Source organism: Dama dama, chromosome 16, assembly GCF_033118175.1.
Source record: "Dama dama isolate Ldn47 chromosome 16, ASM3311817v1, whole genome shotgun sequence".
In the NCBI taxonomy this organism is placed as follows: domain Eukaryota; kingdom Metazoa; phylum Chordata; class Mammalia; order Artiodactyla; family Cervidae; genus Dama; species Dama dama.
This window is the reverse complement of record NC_083696.1, coordinates 12924077-12951871: the sequence shown is the minus strand read 5'-3', so window position 1 is coordinate 12951871 and position 27795 is coordinate 12924077. Positions and strand designations below refer to the sequence as shown.

General features: G+C 41.8%; 2 protein-coding genes across 4 annotated transcripts in view; both read left to right on the top strand.

The window, feature by feature from the left end:
• The window catches only part of PALM2AKAP2 (PALM2 and AKAP2 fusion), a 497146-nt gene that overhangs the window by 76152 nt on the left and 393199 nt on the right, over nucleotides 1–27795 (top strand). The window lies entirely within an intron of this gene.
• LOC133071386 (signal peptidase complex catalytic subunit SEC11A-like) lies at nucleotides 16440–17424 on the top strand. Its single transcript, XM_061163986.1, has one exon. The coding sequence runs from the start codon at nucleotides 16464–16466 to the stop codon at nucleotides 16962–16964; it is 501 nt and encodes a 166-aa protein (XP_061019969.1). The 5' UTR covers nucleotides 16440–16463; the 3' UTR covers nucleotides 16965–17424.

Sequence of the window (27795 nt, the reverse complement as noted above, 5' to 3'; positions counted from 1 at the left end):
TACAGGCACTAAAAAGAATGACATAGATGTATGTATATTTAAAGGCATATATTGTATTAAAGAGTAAATTAAAAAGCATGAATGTATAGAACTGTATATATACAATAATCTCAATTAGGCAACACATACACACAACTCCAAAAAAGTCTTAAAGAGTAATGTAAATTTTTTCTGAAGTGACATGAAAAACTAGCCAAAGGAAATATTACATTTCACAAAATCTCACTCATTATGGCAGTTACTCTAAAACTCTTGACTGTCTCTCTTAAAACTCTCTTTTTTGCCAAATCACCCCTCCCTCCTAGTTCTCTGACATATTCTGTTTTCCAAGTGACAGTGGACAGTGCCTCATATGCCAACCCCCACCCCAGCCCCCACGCCTTTAATTCTGTAGCTCCACTTATCTCCCAGGAAGCCTAGAACCTCTAACACATTAGCCACCTTGCCTAGGAGGCAGGTGTACTTCCCTTTGGTTAAGGGAACTCCTAAGCTCATGAGTCTGTCCCCCTCACAGAAGCCAGATTCTTGCTGTTCTAGCCTCCCTTGCAGCTAGAGCACAGGCATGTGGCCTTGGCTCAATCAACTGCCCCAGCCCCAGACTGGGAATCTGAAACCAGCAACTCAAAGCATCAGGTGCCATATGGAACCCAATCTAGCTGTGGCAACAGCAGATCTATCCAGGGTCTGGATGCAGCTCTGGCAGGGATCCTTGTGCTGGGACTCAGTATCCCACAGCCCGGGGTTAAGAGGGCAGGCCACTTTACCCCTCCAATCCTGGTTTTCTGGCTTCCCAGAAACTCTGTGATTGACCTAATGTACTATCATAAATCCCTTATTCTGCTTAAATTAGCTAAGTTTATTTTCCATTGTTTGCAACAAAGAATACTGCTTCATGTGCATTTACTTTGGGTGCTGCCATATATAGATTTTATGGAGAGATCTGATGTCAATGTTCATTATTTTACCCCTTTAGGTCCATCAGAGAAAAACAAGCTGATAGGTCAAGTCAAGTTGTTACATTTTGGGGCAGCTTTAATTCATCTAAAGGTTCATAGTCTGATATGGTAGCTGCCAGGCTCCTGTGGCTGTTTAAATTTGAATCAATTAAAAGTAAATAAAATTAAAACTTAGTTTCTCAGTATCACTAACTACATGTTAAGTGTTCAGTTGCCAAATATGGCTAGTGGGTACTATATTGGACAGTGAGATCTAGAACATTTCCATGATCACCAAGAAGGTCTAGTGAGCTGCACAATCTTAAGATCTTAAGATCTTACGAGAATCAGAGCACTCTGGAATAGATTCAGTGCAATATCTGACCATATCACCAATATTTTATGTTAACAGGTAGGTAGTCTTGATACCTAGACTAGGGTGTATTATATCTGCACCATTTAAATTGTTCTTACTTGCTTGCTGTCTGCTTTCTGACCTCTCTTTTTCCCCCTCTCCCTTTCTTTGCCACACCCTAGTGTTGGTGAATTCATTCAAGTTACTTGGGCATATGCTCTAAGTCTTTGGTAATAGTATTTGCCCTGCCAACTCCACAGGGTTGCTGTGAGCTAGTCATTTCATGTAAAGGTGGTGGAAGGTTGATGTCAATGGTCTGTAATGAACCCTGAGATGAGATGATTTTATGATGCTAGCCAGTTGACTTTGAGAAATTAGTCCATCTTTTTAGATTCCAGTTTCTTCACCAGTCAATTGAAGAAGTAGAATGATAGCACTGCCAAGTTCTTGTCCATTATCAACATTCAAAAATTCTATTCCGTATGGAATCCCAAAGACTTTGTTTATTATCTCTTCAAGGGAGCTGAGACTAGAGTTCTGATGCTAGTGGGAAATGGTCAGGGAGGTGAGATGAGAATAATATACAGTGAGTCTTTATTCAAGATTTGATGTGTGGTAGCCCACTTTACCAGAGAAGGCAATGGCACCCCACTCCAGTACTCTTGCCTGGAAAATCCCATGGACGGAGGAGCCTGGTAGGCTGCAGTCCATGGAGTCACGAAGAGTCAGACACGACTGAGTGAGTTCACTTTCACTTTTCATTTTCATGCATTGGAGAAGGAAATGGCAACCCACTCTAGTGTTCTTGCCTGGAGAATCCCAGGGATGGGGGATCCTGGTGGGCTGCCGCCTATGGGGTCGCACAGAGTCAGACACGACTGAAGCGAGTTAGCAGCAGCAGCGGCAGCAGCCCACTTTACTGGTGGCAAAGCACAGGATGTGAAAAGCAAATTGAGAAGCTACAATCTCTTTATCAAACTACCTGATGGTCATATTTTTCTTGCACTGTAGTTAATGTTTAAATGTTCGGAAGCAACCTGTAAATAAGTGAAGTTTTAAGTCTACACTTTCTCTTTGATTGGCCCAGTTTCATGCTTGGCAATTCATTCCTTGCTATGGGAACACAGTCTACCCAAAAGTGATTAAATTGTTATTCCAAATTACTGTGTTCTTTAAAAAAAATTCAAACACATATTTCAAAGCTGCCCCTTGAGGTTAGCCACGTGGTACATCTCAGTGAAGTAATGTTGAGCAAATGGCTTTCTAGTCAGGAATTCAAACACACAGTGTCAGCCTATCTCTGTTGAACCTACTGTTCCCACAGCTTCTGTCACCAAATGTTAGGCCAAAGCTTTTTGAGAAGCAAGGTCACTCTTGGTGAGAGAGTATTAAACCTTGCAGAGTTAGTAGCTTAATTCATTTCTAGAAGTTTCTGGTAGGAAAATGAATGTTCCTCAATTGTGTTACAATAGCAACAGTATTAATGTCATTGGCTTGTGTGAGTGCTCAGTCATGTCCAACTCTTTGAGACCCCATGGATTGTAGCCCCACCAGGCTCCTCTGTCCATGGGATTCTCCAGACAAGAGTACAGGAGTGATTTGCCATTTCCTCTTCCACAGGATCTTCCTGACCCAAGGATGGAGCCCACATCTCCTGTAGTGGCAGGAGGATTCTTTACTGCTGAGCCACCTGGGAAGCTGACTTAATTGTCATTAAAATTCCTTAAGCATTTTCTATGTGTTTAACACCTTATTGACATTCCCATTTTACAGATGTGGAAACAGAGGCACAGAGAGTCTCAGCAAATTGCCTTGCCTTATAGCTCTGGTTGATCAAGGGCATAAAGTTGAGAGGATTTGAAACTTAGAGTTGGCACAGCCATCTTGCTACCACATGCAGATGGAAAATGATTGCAGCACACAGAAGGAAGAGGTAAAGGAAGCTGAGAAAAATCTTGTCCTGCTGACAGCAATTGAGCTCTAAAATTGATTGAGCCCAAGTCAGTTCTAGCCCTCTACTTTCAAGTTTTGAGTGCTCAGTCAAAGCTTTTAGGGGTCAATTTTTCCTTCACTTGCAGCCTCAAGAATCCTATTTGATATAGATTTGGTTTTTTAATTAAAATATTTGAAAATTTTATTACTACTATTATTTTTTGAAGTACAATTGAGCTACAGCTTTGTGAGTTCCAGGTATACAACATAGAAACATTTTATATTTCTGTGCATTACAAAATGATTATCACCATAAGTCTGGTAGCCATCTATCACTATATAAAGTTATTGCAGTGTTATTGATCGTGTTCCCCATGCTGTACATTTCATCCCATGTCTCCTTTGTTTTGTAAGTAGAAGTGTGTATCTCTTCATCTCCCTCACCTATTTCATTCATCCCCCAACGTATTTTCCTCTGGCAACCACTGATTTATTCTCTTTATCTATGAGAATGTTTCTGTTCTGTTATGCTTGTTCATTTCTTACGTTCCACATTTAAGTGCAATCATATGATATCTGTCTTTGTCTGATTTATTTCACTTAGCATCATACCCTGTAGGTCCACCCATGTTGTTGCAAATGGCAAGATTTCATTCTTTAATGGCTCAGATGGTAAAGAATCTGCCTGTAATGCAGGAGACCCAGGTTTGATCCCTGGGTGGGAAAGGATTCCCTGGAGAAGGGAATGGCAACCCACTCCAGTATTCTTGCCTGGAGAATTCCATAGACAGAGGAGCCTGGTGGGCTACAGTCCATGGGGTCGCAAAGAGTCAGACACGACTGAATGACTAACATTATGGAGCCCAGGTGACTTGGAGTAGGTACCATCCTATTAGTGGGGCTGGGTCTGCTTGCAGCTGGCTGCATGGCCAGTAGAGGCAGGGGGTGGTCCCAGATCTGGTGCCCAAACCCCTAACACTAAAATGCTAGAGGGCGAACTCCAAAATGGCACTTACCCGCGCTAGTGACCTCATGGTAGAATGAGCTCTGGAATATGGCTGCTGCCTCCATCTGTGTCCCCAGGAGGAGTCCTAGTTGTCTCTCCAGAAGGCTCTCCAACATCTGCACGTGGGTCTAACCCAGGCTTCTTTAACATTACTGCCTCTGCCCTGGGTCTCACTGTATGTCAGTTTTGAATGAGCCCTTTCAGAGTGGACTCTCCGATCCCTACTGCTTTCTGGGTCTCCTGTGAATAAGCCCTGTGGTGGTGGTGGTTTAGCTGTTAAATCACGTCTGACTCTTGTGACCCCCATAGTCTAATAGTCTGCCAGGCTCCTATGTCCTTGGGATTTCTCAGTCAAGAATACTGGCGTGGGTTACCATTTCCTCCCCCAGGGGATCTTCCTGACCCAGGGTCTCCCACATTGGCAGGTGGATTCATTCACCACCAAGCCACTGGGGAAGCCCTGTGAATAAGCCCTTCTGGCCTTCAAAACCAGATGTTCTTGGCACTCATTGTCATGACACAGGACCCCAGGTTGGGGAGTCCATATTTGGGGCTCAGACCCTTCATTCTTTGGGGAAAACCTCTACAATTGTGATATCCTCCTACTTATAGATTGCCTACCCAGGGATGAGGGACTTCCTAGGTGGCTCTAGTGGTAAAGAACCTGCCAGCTAATGCAGGCGATGCAGGAGACACAGGTTCAATCCCAGAGTTGAGAAGATCCCCTGGAGGAGGAAATGGCAACCCACTCCAATATCCTTGCCTTGAGAATCCTGTGGACAGAGGAGGGCTGTCCTGACAAAGAGTTGAACACAACTGAAGTGACTTAGCCAGCATGTACGCAGCCAGGGATGAGGGTCTTGACTATACTGCATTTCCACCCCTCCTACCTGTCTCGGTGCAGTTCTTTATATTTTCAGTTGTGGAAAATCTTTTCTGCTAGTCTCCAGATTATTCTTGTGAATAGTTGTTTTGTAAATATTTGTAGTTTTGGTGTGCCTGTGGGAGGAAGTGAAAGTGTTAGTCAATCAGTCATGTCCGGCTCTTTGTGACCCCATGGATTGCAGTCTGCCAGACTCCTCTGTCCATAGGATTCAGCAGGCAAGAATGCTGGAGTGGGTTGCCATTTCCTTCTCCAGGGGATCTCCCGGACCCAGGAATCAAACCTGGGTCTCCTGCCTTGCAGGTGGATTCTTTACCGTCTGAATCACCAGGGAATCCCACCTGTGGGAGGAGATGAAGTCTTTCTTTTCTGTCATCTTCACCACTCCTACACTTGTTTTAATTAACGTTACCAACACAAATATACATAACCTTGTGCAAAAATTTTAATACAGGAATATGTAGGAAAATACGTTTTTCCCCTGGGTAAGGCCAGTGAAAACCACCTCACCCCCAAGATGGCCTCCAAGAGCTGGCTGGATGTCAGACTCACCCTGCCCCCTCCCACCCATTCTGCAACCAAAGCCTTGAACGGTACTGGAGAAATAATTTAATGTGGCATTTCGCTGAAACATCCTGTAGATATTTTAGGTATTTGCACAGGGAATTTTTTGACCTTTGAATAATATATGTGCTGAGAAAGGTCTTGGGATATTTTAACAACATGTTGAACTGAGATAGCCTTGAAGAGGTTTGTTTTGTTATCTGTTGGCAGCTACTCTTTTTCAAATCCTATTGGGATTTTTTTAGACTCTATGAGGACACAAGGTTTTTCTACTGCACCATATTTCATGCTGTTTGATTGTCCCTTCATCAAAGGTGACACGCAGCCAGGTAATAAACCTTCCAAAGAGTGGCTGCATTAATACTCTAGGTGCGCTCCTACTGACCCACGGCAGCCACCTGGACCTCCACCAAACACCTCCAAATTAATGTGTCCCAAATGGGGTGCTGGCTACTTAGAAGGGGAACATACTTTCCCAACATTTCAAACTGCTGCTTAATTCTTTGAAAATATCAGCACAGGTCATGACAGGCACAAACAGACCCGTATAGCCAAAGATATCTTGAAGACCGGATCTCTTCCACAGGCGGTTTTTGATTGAGGGGATAATTATGACCATGTCAGCCCTTTAGCAGAGGAGACTGAGTGTAATTCTGCTGTCAGTGCAGTATGACAGACCTCAGCTTAAGCTGGGGATTAATTAGAAGCACCTGCCTTGTGGCTGTTCTGCCAAAAACACAAGAAAGCAAATTCTCCCAGAATGCAAGGTAGTCCCTTGGCTAGAGTTTGGCATTCTTGGAGGACCTGTTATCCTTTCTGTGCAATTAGGCTACCAGGAAATGTATTTTTGCCCCCAGAGGACCATTTGTTTCCTAAAAGAAAGGAACTTGTATTGTGAAAGTTTGTGAGTGAGAATGCTATGATTTGGTCTTAAATTATATTAAGGTTGATTTTCTTCCAAATTAATAAAAGAGCATGGACTCTGTCTTGCTCACTGCTGAGTTCCTAGAGTTTAGCACAGTGACTGCATACAGCAGACATTCAATAATTATCTTGGATGAATAAATGCACTATAGTGGTAAGCAAATGCCTTGAGGAGACAGAAACCAGACAATCTCCAGAGGAGAGTTCTGGAAATGGGTATCAAAGATTGAGTAGGAGGTCTTGGTCAAAGAAGGAAGGAGGGAATGGAGGAAAAGGGATTATAGTCAAAGAAAACAGTGTGAGCAAAGGAATGGAGACATGAATTTCAGCCGTCTAATAATTTGCAGCAGGAATTCGTGAATAAAATCTTGCATAAGGTAATAAATGACAAACCTTCACAATCAAAGTGCAAATAAAACCCCAATTCATAAATGTCCTGCTGTGGACATTGGCCAGAAGTTGGACTTTAGCCACAACGTAAGCATTGTATTAGGCCAATTATCTTTGTGAGGTGATGAACCATTTCTAGAAGTTGGCAGGTTCCTCCCTGCCAGTTTTTAATAAGGCTGTTGCATAATGTTGACTTATTCTAGAATGTTGCCTGGGACTGCCCTACCAGGAGTAAATTCGTCTACAGTTGGTCTTTGGCTAACTGCCGTGTTTTTGCCAATAGGGTGCTTCTGAGACTTTGAATTTGGCTTAAGAAATCTAAGACAATTTTAGAAATCACTGTTTCTTAAAAAACAGCTATTGCCTTTTCAGAGAGTAGGTATATGCATACAAAGAGTCCTTAAGGAGTAATAATCACCCTTTACCCCAGGATGCTTCACAAAACAGAACAGGGAACAATGCATGTGTATGTATGGCTGAGTCCCTTTGCTGTCCACCTGAAACTATGAAGGTATTGTTAATTGGCTATCCTCCAGTACAAAATAAAAAGGTTAAAAAAGAGAGAATGGAGACATAGTCATTTCCAAAGGTCAGTCTGCTGGGTTCATTAGATCACATACCCTACTTACGCAAAGACAGGGGTGTCCGCAGTCTTTCTAACCAACTGCGTATCTTGAGTAGTACTCATTTGCCAGTGGAAAACAAGGTGTAGCTTCCCTTGTGCTAATTAACAAACCATCTGGTGTCGATTTAGCTGGTTATTCTTTAAGTGCTTGCCTATGACTTCCAGTAGTGTAAGTGTTAGTCGCTCAGTCATGCCCGACTCTTTGCGACCCCATGGACTGCAGCCCACCAGGTTCCTCTGTCCATGAGATTTTCCAGGCAAGGATACTGGAGTGGGCTGCCATTTCCTTCTCCAGGGGATCTTCCCAACCTAGGGATTGAACCCGGGTCTCCTGCACTGCAGGTAGATTCTTTACCAACTGAGCTACAAGGGAAGCCCAACTTCCAGTAAGGTCCGATCAAAAGCTAAACAATCATCCTGAAATATGAATTTCTTATTATATACTGCAGATGTTATTAACCACACCCGGAGTGTATATTAAAGTTAATTCATATATGCATATACCTACTGAAACACACTGAACTATTCATAAATAATTACAGAGAAAATTGTCTTAATTCCTGATTTTTTCCTAATGGTCCCTTATCTGCCCTCCTGCCAATGAATCAAGGAATCACTAAGGCTGTATGAATGAATTGACTTATATTGGTCATGTTTCCTTTCTTTTCCATGTCAAATGATGGGAGTAGTACTCAAATATCTTGAAGTAGGTTAGTTTCAGCAAATCTAACCTTAACCTGTTTGTCCCATCTTCTATCCTTTCTGAAAATAATGAAAAAATTTACTTGTGTCCCCAATACAATCACCTTTTTGTATTCAGTAGAAAGAATAGTGAACTGAATTGTACATGAAAGTGAAGTTGTAAATTAGGGTATTTTTATCTTCACGTTATCTGACTGCCTGATTATCCTTTATCTTGATGGACCTTAAGTGTGAGTTTTATGATCTAGGGTTTGATCTTATTGTACTCCTATATGTGTTCTGAGGACAGTAAAGTTGGAGTTGGCAGCTTTCTGGTTGGAAGTTGGCACTATCCTGATGCAGGATTGTACTCATATATGTATGTGCATCCGCAGAGAGGAGGAAGAGAATATCTCTACTTTGTTTGGCCCTAGGTGCCAAGTGAGAGCACCTGGGCTTTAATTCTTGTTCCAGCTCCAGGGCTGAATGGGGGTGGTAGATGGTGCCATAAATTACATTCTGGGTGGGTATACAGCCAGGTCAGTGATTTGGGAAGCCCCGCATCTTAGTGCCTTTAGCAGGACACAAAAGACTATGGCACAAAGGACGATGAGACAGGAAAATCCCTATGAGACCAGTCTTCCTCCAAACACGTTCGAGACACCTGCTTCGTTGTGGGCTTGGAAAGCATGCCAGGACTGATGCACAAGACCAATGCTGGTGAAAGACGTTACACATAAGAATAATGATCCTTCCATGTGTTCCTGCTTTTGGGTTTTCCCAAAAGTTCTCAGGTACATTGCTTCAGAAGACTGGGAGGGTAGGGTGTGATGAAAATAGTACCAGCTTTGGAGGCAAAAAGGTGTGAGCAGCTCAGCCCCACCGTATCCTCATCAGGTCCTCATATATTCAATGCCTGTAATAACATCTCCTTGACAAGTTTCTATGATGATTAATGAGATACCCCTTGGGGAGAATTTTTATTTTATTTATAATTTATTGCTATCATCTAAGGTAGGTAGATGATAGTAGTTGGAGGATTTTTTATTTGGTTATCAGATGGATGGGTGGTGAATGTATAAGCTTGGAAGTGTTAGAACAGAGCTACATTGCTTAAATGCATTTATTCAATACATGGACATTTGGGATATGGGTGACAAGGCAGACAAAGACCCTGATCATCTGAAATTTACCTTCTAGTTGAGGGAGGCAGATAATAAGGAAATAGTCCAAAAGATGAATAATATGTGCCTCATGATGAGTGCTAGAGAGGAAAAATAAAGCCAGGGCACGAATTTGAGAATGCCTGGAGTAGAAAAGATACTCAGAGACGGCTTCTCTCTGAGCCAATGGAGAAAGAAATACACAACCCAGGGTGGAAGGGAGTTCTAGGCAGAAGTCTCTGAAGTACAAGGACCCTGCAGCTGGAACGAGCTTGCAGTGTTTGATGGAATTCCCCAAGGAGATCAACTGACCGGGGTGAGTAGAGTGAGGGATGCATGGTAGGTGATAGGTTTGAGAGGTGGGCAGGGAAGATCATGTAGAGAGGCTTGGGCAAGGAGTTTGAATTTTATCCCAAGTGGGTTGGAAAGCCACTAAAGGGTTTTTAAAAGAATGTGCTGGTTGATGCTGGGTTTAAGAAAGGCGAGAGGCGTTTAGAAGCTTGGAAGAGAGGATGAGGGAGCTTAAAGACAAGAGACAGGATGCTTCTTGGGAAAGAGTTGTGGAGAAACACGTCTTCCACTCTGTCTTCCCATTGGCTTCACTCAAGGGGGAGCCTGGGTGGGAGAGAAACAGACAAGGAATGTCTGTTTGTTTGTTCAGAGTGTGGTGTGTGATGGAAGCTCACACCTCTCCTTTGCTAGAGAACCTTCAGAAAGTTCTGCACTGGTCAACAATACTTTAGGGGAGTACATCCCAAATGGGGAATGTGAAGAAGTACTCTGTTTGATGTAATGGCTAAGCAGGGTAAGCATAGAAGCTGTGATACGTGGATAAATACCCTAGTGGGCACCGAACATAAACCCATTAAGTGTGCCCTTTTTCCCACCCCTTATATCTCATCCTGGCTTTGCTTTCAACTAGCATCCAAGGCCAATTCCTCATTTGTTGAATGACACTGAACCAGGCTGAATCCCTTCCAAGGTTGACCGTTTATAACCAATGGCTTTTCATCTCCCAGAGAAGGCAACCTACTCTATGCAAATTTGCCCTCAGTTTTAATCATGGCATTTAGCATAATCACTTGGGGATCAATCTGGAAATCATCAGGGAATTTTTTTCTTTCTACTGTTACCACATATAGCAATTGTGCAGCCCAGTGCAGGAAAGAATTTTGCTTTTGATGTTGCAGGAAATGGAAAGTTGTTGCCGTCAGCCACTTAAAATCATAATTGCTTTTGCACCACAAAAGAAGGCTTGTAAGAAACTAGAAGATGGTCTGGGTAGTTGAAATTCAGTGGTTAATACATCATTGCATAGAAGTGATGCAGCCATGTTTGAGCAGTTTGATTAAAGAACAACTCAAACAGATTCTAGATGATTTAACCTTGACTTATTGTAAGCACAAGGGAGAGACTGTAATTATAACTGACTTCTCTTTTTCTTGGCAGAGTCTAGAGTTCATTTGGTTTTCACTTCACTTACTGTATTTCCTCTACTCAATTATCTCCTTTTTATTTTTATTTTAATTGACTTTTTAAAATTGAAGTATAGTTGGTTTACAATGTTGTGTTAATTTCTGCTGTACAGCAAAGTGACTAAGTTATACATTTTTGTATTCTTTTCCATTACGGTTTATCCCAGGATATTGAATATAGTTCTATATGTTTTACAGTAGGGCCTTGTTGGTTATCCATTCAATATGTAATACTTTGCATCCACTAACCCCGAATTCCCAGTCCTTCCATGCCCACCTCAATTCCCCTTGGCAACCACAAGTCTGTTCTCTATGTCTATGAGTCTTTCTGTTTTGTAGAGAAGTTCATTTGTGCCATATATTAGATTCCACATAAAAGTGATAGCATATGGTATTTGTCTCTTTCTGACTTACTTCACCTAAATCTCTAGTTGCATCCACATTGCTGCAAGTGGCATTATTTCGTTCTTTGTTATGGCTGAGTAGCATTCCATTGTATATATTTGCCACATCCTCTTTATCCATTCATCTGTTGATAAGCTCAATTACTTCCTTTTTAGATAATGTTAAGTGTTTTAAGAATCTTACAGTCATTTTCCCTTTTAGCCTTGTCCTGGGGAATCAATCTAGATGACCACAAATAATGCATCATAACTAGCATTTGTAGCTGGTACCAAGAGAATAAATTATAAATTGAATGCTTAACCTTATTTAATAAAGCTAATATATAGCTGTTAGGCATATATGTCTATTTAAATTTAAGTTAATTACAATGAAATAATATTAAGAATCAGTTCTTCAATCACACTAGACACATTTCAAGTGCTCAGTAGCCACACGTGACTAGTGTCTGTGATACTGAAAGCATAGATATCGAATATTTCCCTCACTTCAGGTGATTAGTGAACAGCCTGCTTTAGGAGTTTTAATACTTGGAATTAAAAGAAGAGCTCCTTAGAATGTATAAAGAGGTAAGAAATTCTTGTCAAATGGTTTCCATGACATTTTAACTTCACACCCTTTAGCCACTGACGTCTTCAGCAATGGATCTGTATGTTGGAACCAACTAATTACCCCAGAAGAAGAAAAGTGAAGCTAACTTTTCTATAATTTCCGAAATGTTTATATTCCCAAGATGTTAGGATATTTTGTAAAGTGGTCAAAAGCAATGCAGCAGGTGGAAAGAGGGCCCATTTACTGAGTAATCACAAGGCCCTAGAGCAATGAACTCAGCCATTCCCATCCCTGGAGAAATAAATCAAAGCCTCTTCACTTCCATCTTGACAAACACATTTACATTTCCTCAGTCAATGTGGGAAACAAAACACCTTCCCAAGGATGCAATTCTCTTGGGGGCCAAGCTGTTTGTCCAAGGGCATACAGAAATACTAGCAACTCCCTTCTCAAATACTACCTTGGTCAAGAGATTGATGAGAACTTAAGCTTGTTCTCTAAGCATAGTTGGAGGGTTCTCCAGCTCTCTGTGCTACTCTTGCCACTCAGACAAAAGTTGTCCTTAGGGCCTGGCTATTGCCCTGGACACTAAATCCACAGGCCTTTTCCTGAAGCTCCTTTGTGGCTGATGCTGATCGTTTCCCCAGCAACTCAGCCTCAAGTAGAGCTTGGATCCACCATTCTTTATGGTCTCCTAGTGATGCAGGGAAGAACTGTGTGCATATGCACATGTGCATGCTCTCTGAGAACTGTTGGAAACTGTGGTTCTAAGACTTCCTGCATCTGGTGAGCCTCAATTAAAGCCAACTTCCTAGAGCAAAATCCCTGCTCGAATTATATACTACAGGGAGCCAAGGCCTTAGTCCAGTGAGTTCCATTTTTAAAGCTGTGGAATTAAGCATAGAAAAACCTGATGAATGCCTGTAGTCACGCAGCAAGTTAATCATGGAGTCAAGAAATCACTTTTTTTAAAAACTGAAATTCCTGTTACGTGGTTAAGAACTTTGTTCCCTTCACTCTGTTCTACTCTCCAAAGATGCTGTGTGAGCCTAGTGGAAAGGGACAGATGGTGTAGATGCTAATTATCACTTAATAGATTTTCCGTGGAATGTTGGTGAGTTTTGTTCAAAGCATCAATGGCAAGTTGGACCTTCTGCATCTCATCATCATGCTGATGATGGGAAGAAGAGAAGCAGGACAAAGATTCATTTCTTCCCCCAGCCTTTTAGTCCGTGACTTGGGTTTGTCTTCTGTTTATGTGCAACAGGCTTTGGAAGACAGGCCATCTCTCTGGCTCTCAGATGTTAAGGAATGGGGCCAAATGTAAAGAAAAAATTCAAGTGGGCGTTTCTCCCACGGTGGTTATCTTTAGTCTATGCTGAGGTCATTTCCTAGTGCGAGAAAGTTGTCTGCGCATGGGCTATGGGCCAAATTCACACTGATTTCTGGAGTCTGGAAAATCACTAACCATCCCAACATATGGGATCAGACTTCTTCAAGGCATAAGCAGGGTTAAAATGCCCTGTGTCTTGTCTTGCCCTTAGTTATCTATATGGAAAACAGGTCTCACAGGTCTAGTGCTGTGCAAAAAAAAAAAAGAGAGAATGGTTTCAAACCCACATACATTTGTGAGTGGGTGGATAACCACACACTGTGAAAGCAATCTCTTTTACTCCATCGTGACTATGAACATGAGAGCAATTGATCATGTAAATTGAAGTTGAATGAGTCAATATATTACAAGACATGTTCAAAAAGTGGTCTAGGTGTCATAAGACTCTTAAGTTACAGTTGCCATGGCCAAACAATGGTCCTAGTAAGATGGGTGATCCTTTCTTAAGTTTTAGTAGAAGGCAGTGACACATGCTAACCTTTACTGCATAACTGAAAAGATTTAATGGCCCCTTTATGAAGGCTAGAAAAAGCCTCTTTTCCCTTGACCACAGCTAAAATATTGGTATGAATGTGCAACCCAAGAATAATTGACAGAAAAGAGTTAAATAGCTTTAATGAACTGAATGCTTATGAGCGTGAATAGTTGCCCAGTTAAGCCATATCTTTTACACATTAAGCTTAGTCATTCTGATCTTTGACATCATTGTGGGAGAACCAGAAAGCATTTGAAATTGATTAGGATAAGACAACATAGCAAAAGATTCTTTAATCTCTAGGGAGATATCACTTGGGAAGGATTTTGTCCGGAAGCATTCCTTCTCATTCTAAATCCTAAGAGAAACAAAAAAACGGTTAGGGGATCACTGTTCTGGATCAAAAGACATCAGAGGGACCCTGGGAACCACATGATCAGAGTAGCTTACAGAGATGTGGTAGAAAAGACTTAAGGACCAGTGGTTAGTCTAATCAACACACAGACCAACATCCCCAGTAGCCTGAATGGTCAGTCAAAGCTGGAAGGAAGTGACCAGTGGATCCACGTGTCCTGTGACAACAGATTTGGAATGTGTCCTTTAAAACCTGGGGAAGTGCCTAATAAACTCATTGACTCCCTGACCATGTGGCCAAGGGTGGCGTCTGGCATGATAATGTGGAGAAGTGTCACTTCCTCTGCCAAGTGTGTGTCTGAAAAGAGGCAGAAGCAAATGAAATGTTAGAGGCGACAGCAGCAGCCACTGTATACTGAACTGAAGCATGCCAGAGGCCTCACCGCAGACAAAAAGAAGTAAGCCAGGCGCACAAGCATGAAAAGTCAAAGGAAAACAAGACCAAGAATAAAACTGGAACGTTGCTAATTTTAGCTAGATGCATTCACTGCTCTCATGGTAAGAGCAAGTGACAATCCAACAAGAAAATAACTAGTTGACACACACTGTAATTAGTAAATTTTGACCCTGCATTGTTTAGCAAATCTATAAGCAGTTCACTCATTGGGTTCCAAAGCTTGTGCTTTCAAAGAACCAAATTAAAGAAACTTGTTCAAACATTATTACTACTTGTAAAATGGATGGTCTCTTTCTAGTTTTAAGGTTTTGTTCTTATTATGTTTTTTCAAAATGATTACAACGTTTAGGTATTGGATCTAAAAAGTCTGAGACCAGATAGAGGACCGCCAACTTACCTAACATGGTCTTGGTGTCTAAGCATGGAAAATCTCAATTGTGTCTTCCAGGTGGCAAGAGGCACAGATAATCATTATATAGTTGGCTTCTAAACTGAGAATCTTCCTGACTCCAGTATTACCAAAAATTAGTACTCATTTCCTGAACACCAACTGTGTGCAGTGTATTGCATTTGCCACACATCATTTTTTAACATGACCTTGTGTTTCTCTCATAGCATACCTGGAAGGGTGAATTACTATTCCCAATCTAAAGAAGAGGATATTGTATATTAATACATCTGTGTAGAATCTAGAAAAATGGTCTAGAAAAATATGATCTTATTTGCAAAGCAGAAATAGAGACATAGATATAGAGAACAAACATATGGAAACCAAGGGGGAGGGGGGAGTGAGTTGAATTGGGAGATTAGGATTGACACTATACATCATTGATACTATGTATAAAATTGGTGATTAATGAGAACATTCTATATAGCACAGGGAACTCTACTTAATGCACTGCGGTGGCCTGAATGGGAAAGAAGTCCAAAAGGGAGAAGATAGATGTATATAATGGCAACCCACTCCAGTACTCTTGCCTAGAAAATTCCATGGATGGAGGAGCCTGGTGGGCTACAGTCCATGGGGTCGCAATGAGTCGGACACGATTGAGCGACTTCACACATAGCTGATTTCCTTTGCTGTAAAGTAGAAATGAACACAGCATGGTAACGTTGTAAATTTTAAACTACCCTTCAATAAAAAATAATGTAAAAAAGTTAAGGACACTGTGTGTAAGGGGTCAAGTGGAATCTTCCTCCCCATTTTCTCAGAGCTGCCCCTAGAGCCTGCTGCTCAGAGTGTCTACTTTAGAGAAACAACAGCTGCCTCTAAGGGCTTTCTGATGGGTGCATCACTTTTGAAGAATGAAATAAAAGGCATCCTAGGCATGGCCAAAATAAAAATTAATTAATAATTTTTAAAGGCATACTAGGAAAACAGAAGAAGAATAGAAGAAAAAAGCTAGGGGGAAAAACCTGTCTTTTCTCATAGAATAATGATTATTTCTAGAGAAAATTAAGAAGTCTTCAAAAAGTTGCTCAACCTATGAATTTAGCAGGGTCTATGGATGAAAGCAATGGCACCCCACTCCAGTACTCTTGCCTAGAAAATCCCATGGACAGAGGAGCCTAGTAGGCTGCAGTCCATGGGGTCGCTAAGAGTTGGACACGACTAAGAGACTTCACTTTCACTTTTCACTTTCACACATTGGAGAAGGAAATGGCAACCCACTCCAGTGTTCTTGCCTGGAGAATCCCAGGGGTGGACGGGCCTGGTGGGCTGCCGTCTATAGGGTCGCACAGAGTTGGACACGACTGAAGCGACTTAGCAGCAGCAAGGACGAAAGGTTGTTATACAAACAACCACTATATGTCTGTGTACTGGCATTGAACAGTTGGAAATGAGATTTTAAAATGTCGCTTTTGGTCTCTAGATTTTTTGGATGATGTGTGGCAGATGAACAAGTGGCAGCTCTATTATCAAGTCCTAAATTTTGGAATGATTGTCTCCTCGGCACTAATGATCTGGAAGGGGTTAATGGTCATAACTGGAAGTGAAAGTCCAATTGTAGTGGTGCTCAGTGGCAGCATGGAACCTGCATTTCATAGAGGAGATCTCTTTCTAACAAATCGAGTTGAAGATCCCATACGAGTGGGAGAAATTGTTGTTTTTAGGATAGAAGGAAGAGAGATTCCTATAGTTCACCGAGTCTTGAAGATTCATGAAAAGCAAAATGGACATATCAAGTTTTTAACCAAAGGAGATAATAATGCAGTTGATGACCAAGGCCTCTATAAACAAGGACAACATTGGTTAGAGAAAAAAGATGTTGTGGGGAGAGCAAGGGGATTTGTTCCTTATATTGGGATTGTGACGATCCTCATGAATGACTATCCTAAATTTAAGTACGTTGTGCTCTTTTTGCTGGGTTTACTTGTGCTGGTCCATCGTGAGTAAGAAGTCTGCCTTGCTGTTCCTGGAAGATGCTGTACTTTTTGTTACTGAATGTTTGGAGTAGATGTCGATCTGTGGTTGGTGGAATGGAGACCATATGTCGGCGCTTCTTGGTAGGACTGGTTTGCATTAGTTTATGTTTCCACGCCAGAGTACGTGTGGGCGGGTGTGTGCACCACCACGCGCACTCGAGGGGACTTTCAATCACAGATTTTCTTATGTTGTCACTGTCACACTTCGCATTTTTGTACATCAGTGAATTTTTTATATTAAAAGGTTGAGCCAAAAAAAAATGTCGCTTTTATACAAATAGAATTCCTGGAAAGCAGTAGAATCTGGAGGATTTATCCTTGAGGGAATCTGCAATCCAGCAGAAAAGAGGAGTCCACACAGAACAGGTGGTAAGAAAATAAAAGTGTTCTGCATTTTACCTCCAAAGAGTTGAGACTCCTCAAACAAACTTTTACACAGGCCCAAAGTGATGAACTTTCCTGAAACCTCACCACTCATAAACCCAAAAGCTGGGATCTGAAATTCTGGCCTACGACTCAAAACTCTCTTTTTTTCCCACCACAACATCCCTGAATGTGTACTGTGAATGGAGAGAGATCTGATATACACACTATTCAAATACTTGAAGGTTCAAAGATTCTTCCTGATCTCTCAGCAGTTCCATTTGGTTTTAGATTAGCTTTCAAAGTCCAATATTATTATAATACTATCTCATATTCACATAATAGTATTACTAAGCTATACTATGTATTACCTCACTGGATCCTCACAATGACTTGTTGATAAGGAAAGGCTCAAATGATCTTGTTTTATAGATTGATATGTAGATTGGCTCAAATTTTTTTTTTAATTGAAGTACAGTTGACTTTGTTGTTGTTCACTTGCTCAGTTGTGTCTGACTCTTTGCACCCCATGGACTGCAGCACGCCAGGTTTCCCTGTCCTTCACCATCTACCAGAGCTTGCTCAAATGCATGTCCGTTGAATAGGTGATGCCATCCAACCGTCTCATCCTCTGGCATCCCCTTCTACTGCCGTCCGTCTTTCCCAGCATCAGGGTCTTTTCCAATGAGTCAGCTCTTCGCATCAGAACAGTTGACTTACAACATTATATTAGTTTCAGTGTACAGCATAGTAATAGATAATTTTATTGACTATACTCCATACAGTTATCATAAAATATTGACTGTATTTCCTGTGTTGTATATTATATTCTTGTAACTTATTTATTTTATACCTAGTAGTTTTGCCTTGACCAATGTCATGTTGCTTATACATAGCAGGATTAGAAATGGAACAGAAACTTGCTGCAAAAACATCAGTCTGCAAAGAGCACCAGGGTTGGCCAACAGACTGATTTTATTCATTCAAGCAGTTGAGTTGTTGACTTAGACAACATCTGAGCCCTGGAGTATATTTAAGGAAATGCAAGCTGTTACATCCATTTACCTGCATCCGTGTTCTGATGAGGATGAAGACAGGGAAGGTAGGCCTCATGTTTGAGAGAATGCCATCTGTTGTAGAAAGAAATTCGAACTCATTTGTAATAAGCCTATCTTTTTTTAAATTGGAGATGTTATGACTGAAAGAACTTGCAAGTTCAACTTGCAAGAAGTTGAACTCCTCAGTTATAGAGATCACAAACTCAAAACATTTCAGAGTTGCAAAGTGATTATAGAGTCCTTCTGGCTGAACCTCCTCTTTCCTAGTGGAGGGAGCAGAAGCTCCAAGACTGTAGCTGATTCCTTATGGTCACACCACCAATTAGTGACAGAACTGGTCTTAAGAGACCACAGCCAGACGCCAGTCTACTTCTGTGGTCTTATACCCCACACTTGGGAGTATTTCCCTGTTTTTAGTTTGTACTAAAAATGTTTTTACTGTAGTATAGTTGACTTATAATGTTGTATTAGTTTCTGGTGTACAACAGAATGATTCAGCTATACATATGTATTCTTTTTTAATATTATTTTCCATTATGGTTTTTTATAGGATATTGAATATATTTTCCCTGTACTAAACAATAGGACCTTGTTGTTTATCCGTCCTATATACAATAGTTTCTAGTTTGTATTTGTTTTAATACTAACTTTCAGGTCTCTGGTTTCTGAATAGTTATGATTTTGGAATACAAATGAAAGCAGCTTAGAAACTCCATACCAGACCCACTGCGGGGCCACGAGAGGGTACTGCAGAATGTGGGTCACTCCCAGGGCCGTGTCATCCCTTGGAGTTCCCACTGTGAGCACAGAGGACAGTCTCATAGGTCATCTTGCTCTATGACTTCTCATCTTAAAGGACTTGTCAAAGTTGGCCACATAGGTCCTTAAAAATACTGCAGAGTTCTTTGAAGTAGGTTGTTTATTTTTCCTGAAACATCTGCTATTCATCTTATTTGTGTTTTGAAATGCAAGTTTTTTAGCCAGCAATTTGAAAGAGAAGTCTAATCAAAATTAAGTATATCAATTCAATGTGATTTTTCCCATCAGATCTACCTAACCTCCTGGAGAAGGAAATGGCAACCCACTCCAGTACTCTTGCCTGGAAAATCTCATGGACAGAGGAGCCTGGTAGGCTACAGTCCACGGGGTTGCAAAGAGTTGGACACAACTGAGCGACTTCACTACACTACCACACTAGCATAACCTCCTATTGATTCATTCTTTCATCAGCTACTTAATAGGTGTTTACTACATGCTAGAAACTATAGTAACTACTTGGGAAATAGAAGTGAACAAAACAAAGTCCTTGCTATCGAGAGGCTTTCATTCCAGGGGAAATAGACAATAAACAAAGGTGTAATTCATTTTTTGCTAATTAATTTGTATCAGATGTTGATGAGTGCTGTGGCAAAGAAGCATGGGAAGGGAGGGCAGGGAGTGTGGTGTGGGTGGTGGTGGTGATTATGATGTAATTTATATAGGATGCTTACGTAAGGCTATTCTGCTAATGTGGCATTTGTGCAGAGACCTGGTGGAAGTGGAGAAACAAGCCACGTGACTATCTGGGTGAAGAACTTTCCAGACAGAGGTAACAGTAAGGCATGGTCCCTGAGTTAGGAGATTGCTTGGTATGTTCAGTTCAGTGCAGTCACTCAGTCGTGTCTGACTCTTTGCGACCCCACGGACTGCAGCACGCCAGGCCTCCCTGTCCATCACCAACTCCCGCAGCTGGCTCAAACTCATGTCCATCGAGTTGGTGATGCCATCCAACCATCTCATCCTCTGTCAACCCCTTCCCTTCCTGCCTTCGATCTTTCCCAGCATTGTATGTTCAGGAAATGGCAAGAAGTCCTGCATGGCTGGAGTGGGGGGAGTGAGGTGAAGAGTCAGAGGAGCTGAGATCAGCAAGGTAGCAAGACCAGGTCATGTAAGGCCTAGGATGTTACTCAGCTTTAAAAAAGAATGCGTTTGAGTTGATGGATGAAGTGGATGAACCTAGAGCCTATTAAACAGAGCTAAGTAAGTCAGAGAGAGAAAGACGAATATTGTATATTAATGCAGGTGTATGGAATCCAGAAAGAAGGTACTGATGGACCTGTTTGCTGGGCAGCAGTGGAGATGTAGACATAGAGAACAGACTTGTGAACACAGTGTTGGAGAGAGGGTGGGGCACATGGAGAGAGCAGCATGGAAACGTATACATCATCATATATAAACCAGATAGCAAGTGGGAATTTGCTGGCTGACACCGGGAGCTCAACCTGGTGTTCTGTGACAACCTAGAGGGGTGAGATGGGGTAGGAGATGGGAGGGAGGGTCAAGAGGGAGGAGACCTGTGTCTGCCTGGCTGCTTCGTGTTGATGTATGGCAGAAATTGGCATAGTATTGTAAAGCAATTATCTTCCAGTTTTAAAAAAAAGTTTAAAAACAATGGGACTTTCACCTTTTTTAAGTTAAGTTATAAAACTTGAGATATAATTTATATATAATAATAAAATGTGAGATCTCAAGTATTTGTTTTGAAGGGCTTTGGTGATTATATATGTCCTGTAACCACCACAAAGCCAAATGTAGGACATTTCATCATATCAGAAAGTTCTCATGAACCAGCCAATGTTCTAGTCAGTTCTCCCTTCAGCCCAGAGGTAAACAGGGTTCTGATTTTTATCACTGTTCTTGAACTTCAAAAAAAAAATGGAATTATGTAGTATGTATGCTTTTGAGTCTGATTTCTTTTATTCAGTATATTGTTCCAGAGACTCATCCATGTAGTTGTCTTTATTGGTAGTTCATTGCTTCCCAGGTGGTGCTAGTGGTAAAGAACCCACCTGCCAACGCAGGAGATGTAAAAGATGCAGGTTTGAGCCCTCATTTGGGAAGATCTCCTGGAATAGGAAATGGCAATCCACCTCAGTATTCTTGCCTGGAAAATCTCATGAACCAAGGAGGCTGGTAGGCTACAATCCATAGCATTGCAGAGTCAGACTCAAATGAAGTGACTTAGCATGCATGCATTGCTGAGTGATATACCATTGAATAAATACATCACAGTTAGCTTATCCATAGTTTTGATGATTATTTAGTAAATATTTTTGAATAAAACTGCCATGAATATTTTTTTTCTGGTACCTTTTGACCACCTTCACCCATTTCCCCATCCCCCATCCCCTGCCTTCAGCAACCACCAAGCTGTCCTATGTTTCTATGAGTTAGGCCGTGAATATACTTGAATGGGTCTTTTTGTGGTTATGTGTTTTCATTTTTCTTGGGCCCATACATAGGAGTGGAGCTGCTGGGTCATAGGCTGATAATGGGGATTCTCCAGGCAAAAATACTGGAGTGGGTTGCCATGCCCTCCTCCAGGGGATCTTCCCAACCCAGGGATCAGACCCAGGTCTCCTGCATTGCAGGCAGATATCTTTACCGTCTGAGCCACCAGGGAAGCCCATGATAACATGTTTAACTTTTATATAAAACAGCCAAAGCGTTTTCCCAAGTGATGTGCCACTTTACACTTCCACCAGCAGTGTTTAAGAATTTCAGTTGTGCCACATACTCACTTACATTTGGTATTGTCAGGTGGGTTTGTTTGTTTCTGTTCTAATTGTTTGAACACAGTTTGAAATACACTTCACTGTGGTTTTAATTTGCATTTATCTGCTGACTACGGATATTGAGCACACTTTCATGAGCTTTTGGTCATCTGCCTATCCTTTTTGGGCTTCCCAGATGTTGCTAGCAGTAAAGAACCTGCCTGCCAATCCAGGAGACATAAGAGACATGGGTTCGATCCCTGGCTTGGGAAGATCTCCTGAGGGGGAGCATGGCAACCCACTCCAGTACTCTTGCCTGGAGAATACCATGGACAGAGAAGCCTGGTGGGCTACAGTCCTTGGGGTTGCAAAGAGTCAGAAATGATTGAAGCATATCCTTTTTAGATGAAGTGTATGTTCGTATGTCTTGCTCAGTCTTTTAAAATCAGGTGATTGTATTTCATTGTTATTTGAAGCAGTTTTAAAGGTAGATTTTGGTAAGACTCCTTTCACAGATCTTTCTCTCTCTCTCACCTATCTATGTATGTATCTGCCTCTATTTTTTTTAATTAAAGCCTGCAGGTTGCAGATTTACTTCCTTAATGGCATCTTTGGCTAGGTAGGATTTGTAATAGGTGTGAAATTTTTTAATCATTTTTCTTTTATGATTAGTACTTTTTGTGTCCTGTGTAAGAAATTTTGGTCTACTCCAAGGTCATGGAAGTGTTTAGAAAGATTATGGCTTTTGCTTTAGGATTTAGTTCTGAGATCCACCTTGAATTAATTTTTGTGAATACAGTAAGGGGGGATAAGCTGCAGATAGTTTCAGCACTGTTGGTTAAACTTGGATTTTTCCATTGAATTGTCTCTACAGAAGTTTGTTTTCACCCTAAGTGAGAAGAAAGCTGCTGGAGGGTTTGAAGTGCTCCCTGAAGGCAATTAATACTTTTCACCTTGTATACTAGTTGCTTATGTGCCTGCCTTAAAACACATCCACACAGACGTTGAAAACTGGGACTGTATCTTGCTTGGGTTTTTACCCTCAGCCTCACATCTAGCCCCGTGCTTGGCATGTCATAGTAATCGGTGAATGAATGGATGGAGTCCAACAAATGACAAATTAGCCTCCCCGCCCCCGATCCTGGCCCCTGCACTGTGTAGCGCATGGGTATACTCATTTGTCTGTGTTCCATATGGCTCCCACCCAAACTATGATCATTTCCCCTAGCTTTGTTAGTCCCATATTTATAGGGCATTTCTAATGTGTGTGCAGGATTATATGTATTTCTTTGACCCATGCCACATAAACATATACTGGCCCCTTGCATGGTTAACTTAGCTTCTATTTTTGTTCCCATCTCTACTTGTCCTATTTGGGTAAAGAAGATTAAAAAGCATATGTGGAACAGAGAACTGGCATCTGGATTGCAGCCTGGTTGCAGCTCTCCCAAGTCTCCTAAAGTGCCCAGAAAAACTCAGAAACAAGAAATAATGCTCACCACAGCCCTGAAAAGGATGATTGTCAGACAGCCTATCGCCAAGATCCAGCAGAGGTGGAGGGAGGGGAAAAAAGCTTTTGACACCTATCAGAGTCTTCCTCTTACAGAAACCCTTGGTTTATTTCAGCCAGAAAACTCAGTACCTCTCTCCTACTTCTGAGGGGCTCCTGCTTTTTTCAGTGGCCACAAAGCTATTTCCCCGTTTACCCTTCCTTCTTTCTCTATCCACCCAACCTCAACAGGATGGAAAAAAGGGAGGGATATTTTTTCCCTCTCTTGAAGCATGTTTAATTGCATCTTAGGAAGTATAGTTCCAAAAATTCAGACTTACATAAGCTCAAGAAGTAAAGATTTATCCCAGAAGTACTCTATAAGCTGGAGTTGGAGTTTTTCATGTACATTGAGTCAGAATCTCAAAGAAACAGACAATGGAGGCAGGAGGAGATGCTCCCCCAGGACAGCAGAGCTGTGTTAGAGTCTGGAGTTTGGATAGACACTGCACATCCACCTGTGGTCCAGCTGTAGGCATGAGATCATCATACAAGTGAAGGGGGAGGGTGTAGATGAGGCTAAGTCCATACCATGTATGACTGCTGTCTCTAAGTCAAGAGAGGGCTCGTATTATTTAAGTGATCATCCAGAAAAAATAAATAGTCTAAAAGATGACTTGGAGCCAGTGGAAAAAATTGCCACAGATCTCAAGAAAGGGACTGTTGATCTTAAAAGTTTAGAGAAAAATAAGACCTCTAAAAATTGTCTAATGCAGGAACCAGAAATGTCCCCCCAAAATGTGTGGTATTCATAATATCTTTTGAGATTTAAACCTTTCTTAAGATTGGTAACACTTTCTACCTTGCATTATAGTTGTTTATAGTGTTTATTTCCTGATACATTTTGATATGGGGGCATATCTTGCTTTAGGGGGCATATCTTGCTTTAGAACCTAGCGTGGTGCTTGTTATGTCATAGATTCTGAATGAATGAATGAATTCCAGCAAATGACAAATGGGCTCTTTTTTCTTGTTTAGTATGTGAATGTACTCATTTGTCTATGTTCCCTATGGCCTTTAAAAATAGAAAAACCACAAGGTCATTGGAATGTGGAGGAATGAGATGAAAATGGAAATGAGAAATGGATAAAATATGCCTGAAAGCGAAAATCTCAAGAGCAGTATTAAAACCCTTATTAGAAGCAGTAAATAACTGAACTGAACCAGTTCAGAAGTGAACCATTATTGGAGAAGATAAATTAGAAATCTCTCTCGAAATGCAGAGAATAGGGGAAAGATATGCAAATGGCAGGAGAGATATTGTTGGATATTGCAGGCAAGAAATGGATTTCCAACCTAAAAACTGTATGTATTTTTGAGTTGGTAATAATAACCAGAACAGAAATCCTTGTAAAGACTCTGAAGAAACAATTTTCTGTACTGAAATTAAGAATATGGTTGTCACACAGCAGGCAAAATGAATGACCATATTTCTGGATCACACCGATAAAGCAGATTATCTTGAAAATCTCTGTGGACATTGTCTAGCTTCATGGCGTGGAACAATTTTCTGAGCCTCAGTTTCTTTATGTTGAAACGGTTAGTAGGAAGTTACTAGGTCCCTGCTTAGACTTGATTATCTTACAATTTCATAAATGTTTTGAGGACTAGAGTGCCTAAAATAATGATTATTTTAACGTCACACTTGAGAAAGAGGAAGCAGTTGAGTTTGGTTTAAGTCGCTCCAACCAAGGCTGTATTTCCCCTTTAACATCATCTGCTCCAGGGTGTTAACTGGGATTCCAGGAATGTTATAAGCTCCCCAGATGTTCTCCTAATAGCAGCAGGACCTCACGGCTCCAGCAGCGTCCTCTTCTTGCTCTGTTCCTCTCTCACAGAAGAGTTAGGGCACAAGACCTCTTCTCCTTGAACTCCTATGAAGTGTGTGTGTCCCTTTAAAAGTTCCTTTAAACCCTGCAATAATTTTTGGCTCCCTCAGCCCCTCCTTTCAGCTTAGGCATCAAGCACCTTTTCTGAGAGCTTACTCAAGGCTTCAATAAAATCTCATCAGTGAACACAGGTTTCAACAATGCCCATTTTCAGAGCCCTACTGTGATGTTGGAGAAGACTCTTGAGAGTCCCTTGGACTGTAAGGAGATCCAACCAGTCCATCCTAAAGGAAATCAGTCCTGGGTATTCATTGGAAGGACTGATGCTGAAGCTGAAACTCCAATATTTTGGCCACCTGATGCGAAGAGCTGACTCATTTGAAAAGACCCTGATACTGGGAAAGATTGAAGGCGGGAGGAGAAGGGATGACAAAGGATGAGATGGTTGGATTGCATCACTGACTCAATGGACATGAGTTTGGGTAAACTCTGGGAGTTCGTGATGGACAGGGAGGCCTGGAGTCCATGCTGCAGTCCATGGGGTCGCAAAGAGTGGGACATGACTGAGCGGCTGAACTGAACTGAAAATGTAAAGTACTTCATGTACTTTAAATGTAAAGAGTTAGCTTTACATTTAAAATGTAAAGAGTTAGCTTTTACCAAGTACTTTACATAAAATGGCTGGATGGCAGATCCAAATCATTTAGTGCTGCCCACCCCCCCACCCCCACCAACCCTGATTGCTATCAGACTTCCCTGGTAGCTCAGTTGGTAAAGAATCCTGCCTGCAATGCAGGAAACCCCGATTAAACCCCGATTCAATTCCTGGGTTGAGAAGATCCGCTGGAGAAGGGATAGGCTACCCACTCCAGTATTCTTGGGCTTCCCTTATGGCTCAGCTGGTAAAGAATCCACCTGCAATGCAGGAGGCCTGGGTTTGATACCTCGTTTGGGAAGATCCCCTGGAGAGGGGAAAGGCTACCCACTGCATTATTCTGGCCTGGAGAATTCCATGGGCTGTATAAGTCCATGGGGTTGCAAAAAGCTGGCCACAACTAAGAGACTTTCACTTTCACTTTTCACCCACAACCCTGGAAAATTCCAGGGACAGTGAAATCTCGCAGGCTACAGTCCATAGGGTTGCAAAGAGTTGGACAAGACTGAGCGACAAAACCACCACCACCACCACCGTTTACCAGAGATAGCCATGGGCTCTGTTTGAAAAGGAGCTCATTGTTCAAAGTTTTCACTTCCCTTGTAACTTTTGTTGCCTAAAATGAATGCTGTCTCCCTTCTTTCTCCTTTTCCTTGATCTCTGGAGTCAATTCTAGTGGCCGTATGCATGTGTGTGTGTGTGTGTGTGTGTGTGTGTGTGTGTATTTGCAGACATGTACAGACTTAGCTCCAAGAAGGAACAGACATGAACTGCACCAGTCAGAATAGGCACACCCTCTCCTGTCTTGCTAGATTCCCACTCCAGGTTGTCTAAAAAGTCACTCCATTGCCAGATTTTTAGCAACAATAGCAATGGGCAGACATCATCTGTGCTATAAACAATAAATACGTTTAGGGAAAAAAGTGGCTGATAGTAGAGGCCGCTGGCAAGTGTTTCAAAGGCATCTTTTCCCCCAAAGAACGTGCAGAGGTGGAGCAGCCAAGCCGCCCCGGCCTGTGCACTTGATTTACAAATGGTCTGGTTGCCCCATTTGTGACCACGCAGCTTGGCGCTGGGCTTCCTCAATTCAGACCCCAGAATACAGTTTATTTGTGTTATGACTCCATCCAAAATGTTCCAGGGAAGCCAACTCCCCTCACCCCATTAAAAAGGCGTACTACGTATTTTTACTAGCCCGCGGAGCTTGGCGTCCGGAGGTAACAATATGTGCTTTGTTACTGCACAAGTTTGCTGCGAAGTGTGCTGTAATCTTTGCCAGGGGTCTGCAGCTCTTTCCCAAGAGAGTTCACAGCCCTGAGGAACACTTCAAGCTGCTTAACGGCCTGCCCGAGCCTTGCCTTTTATGGTATTTTTCTTCGGCACATGGGAATGACAACCACTTAGAGTGTCAGCCAGGGAAGAACAGTTGACAGCAAAAAATCCACTCTGCTCTCAGTCCCAGGGTGTCCTATCTACCTCCAACTGTTGGTCTCTGAGCCCGCTGTCTGATAACGAACTTGGGAATGCCAGTAGGTTTGGAGGGAAATACGAGTCACTTAGAAACGCTCGCCTGATAATTCTCTTTTAGAGAGCACAGAAGAATGTCTTCCCCTCACCCTGGTAAGTTAGTTAATAAGCACAGGGCACAAGAAGCCCCAAATATATGGAAGAAATAAGAGTAAAATACAGGGTACAGTGTAGGTGCTTGACCTCATATGCTAATGTTTTCAAAAGTTTATCTTATTGAAGTATAGTTCACTTACAATGAGGTTAATTTCTGATGTACAGCAATGTGATTCAGCTGTACGTAAATAT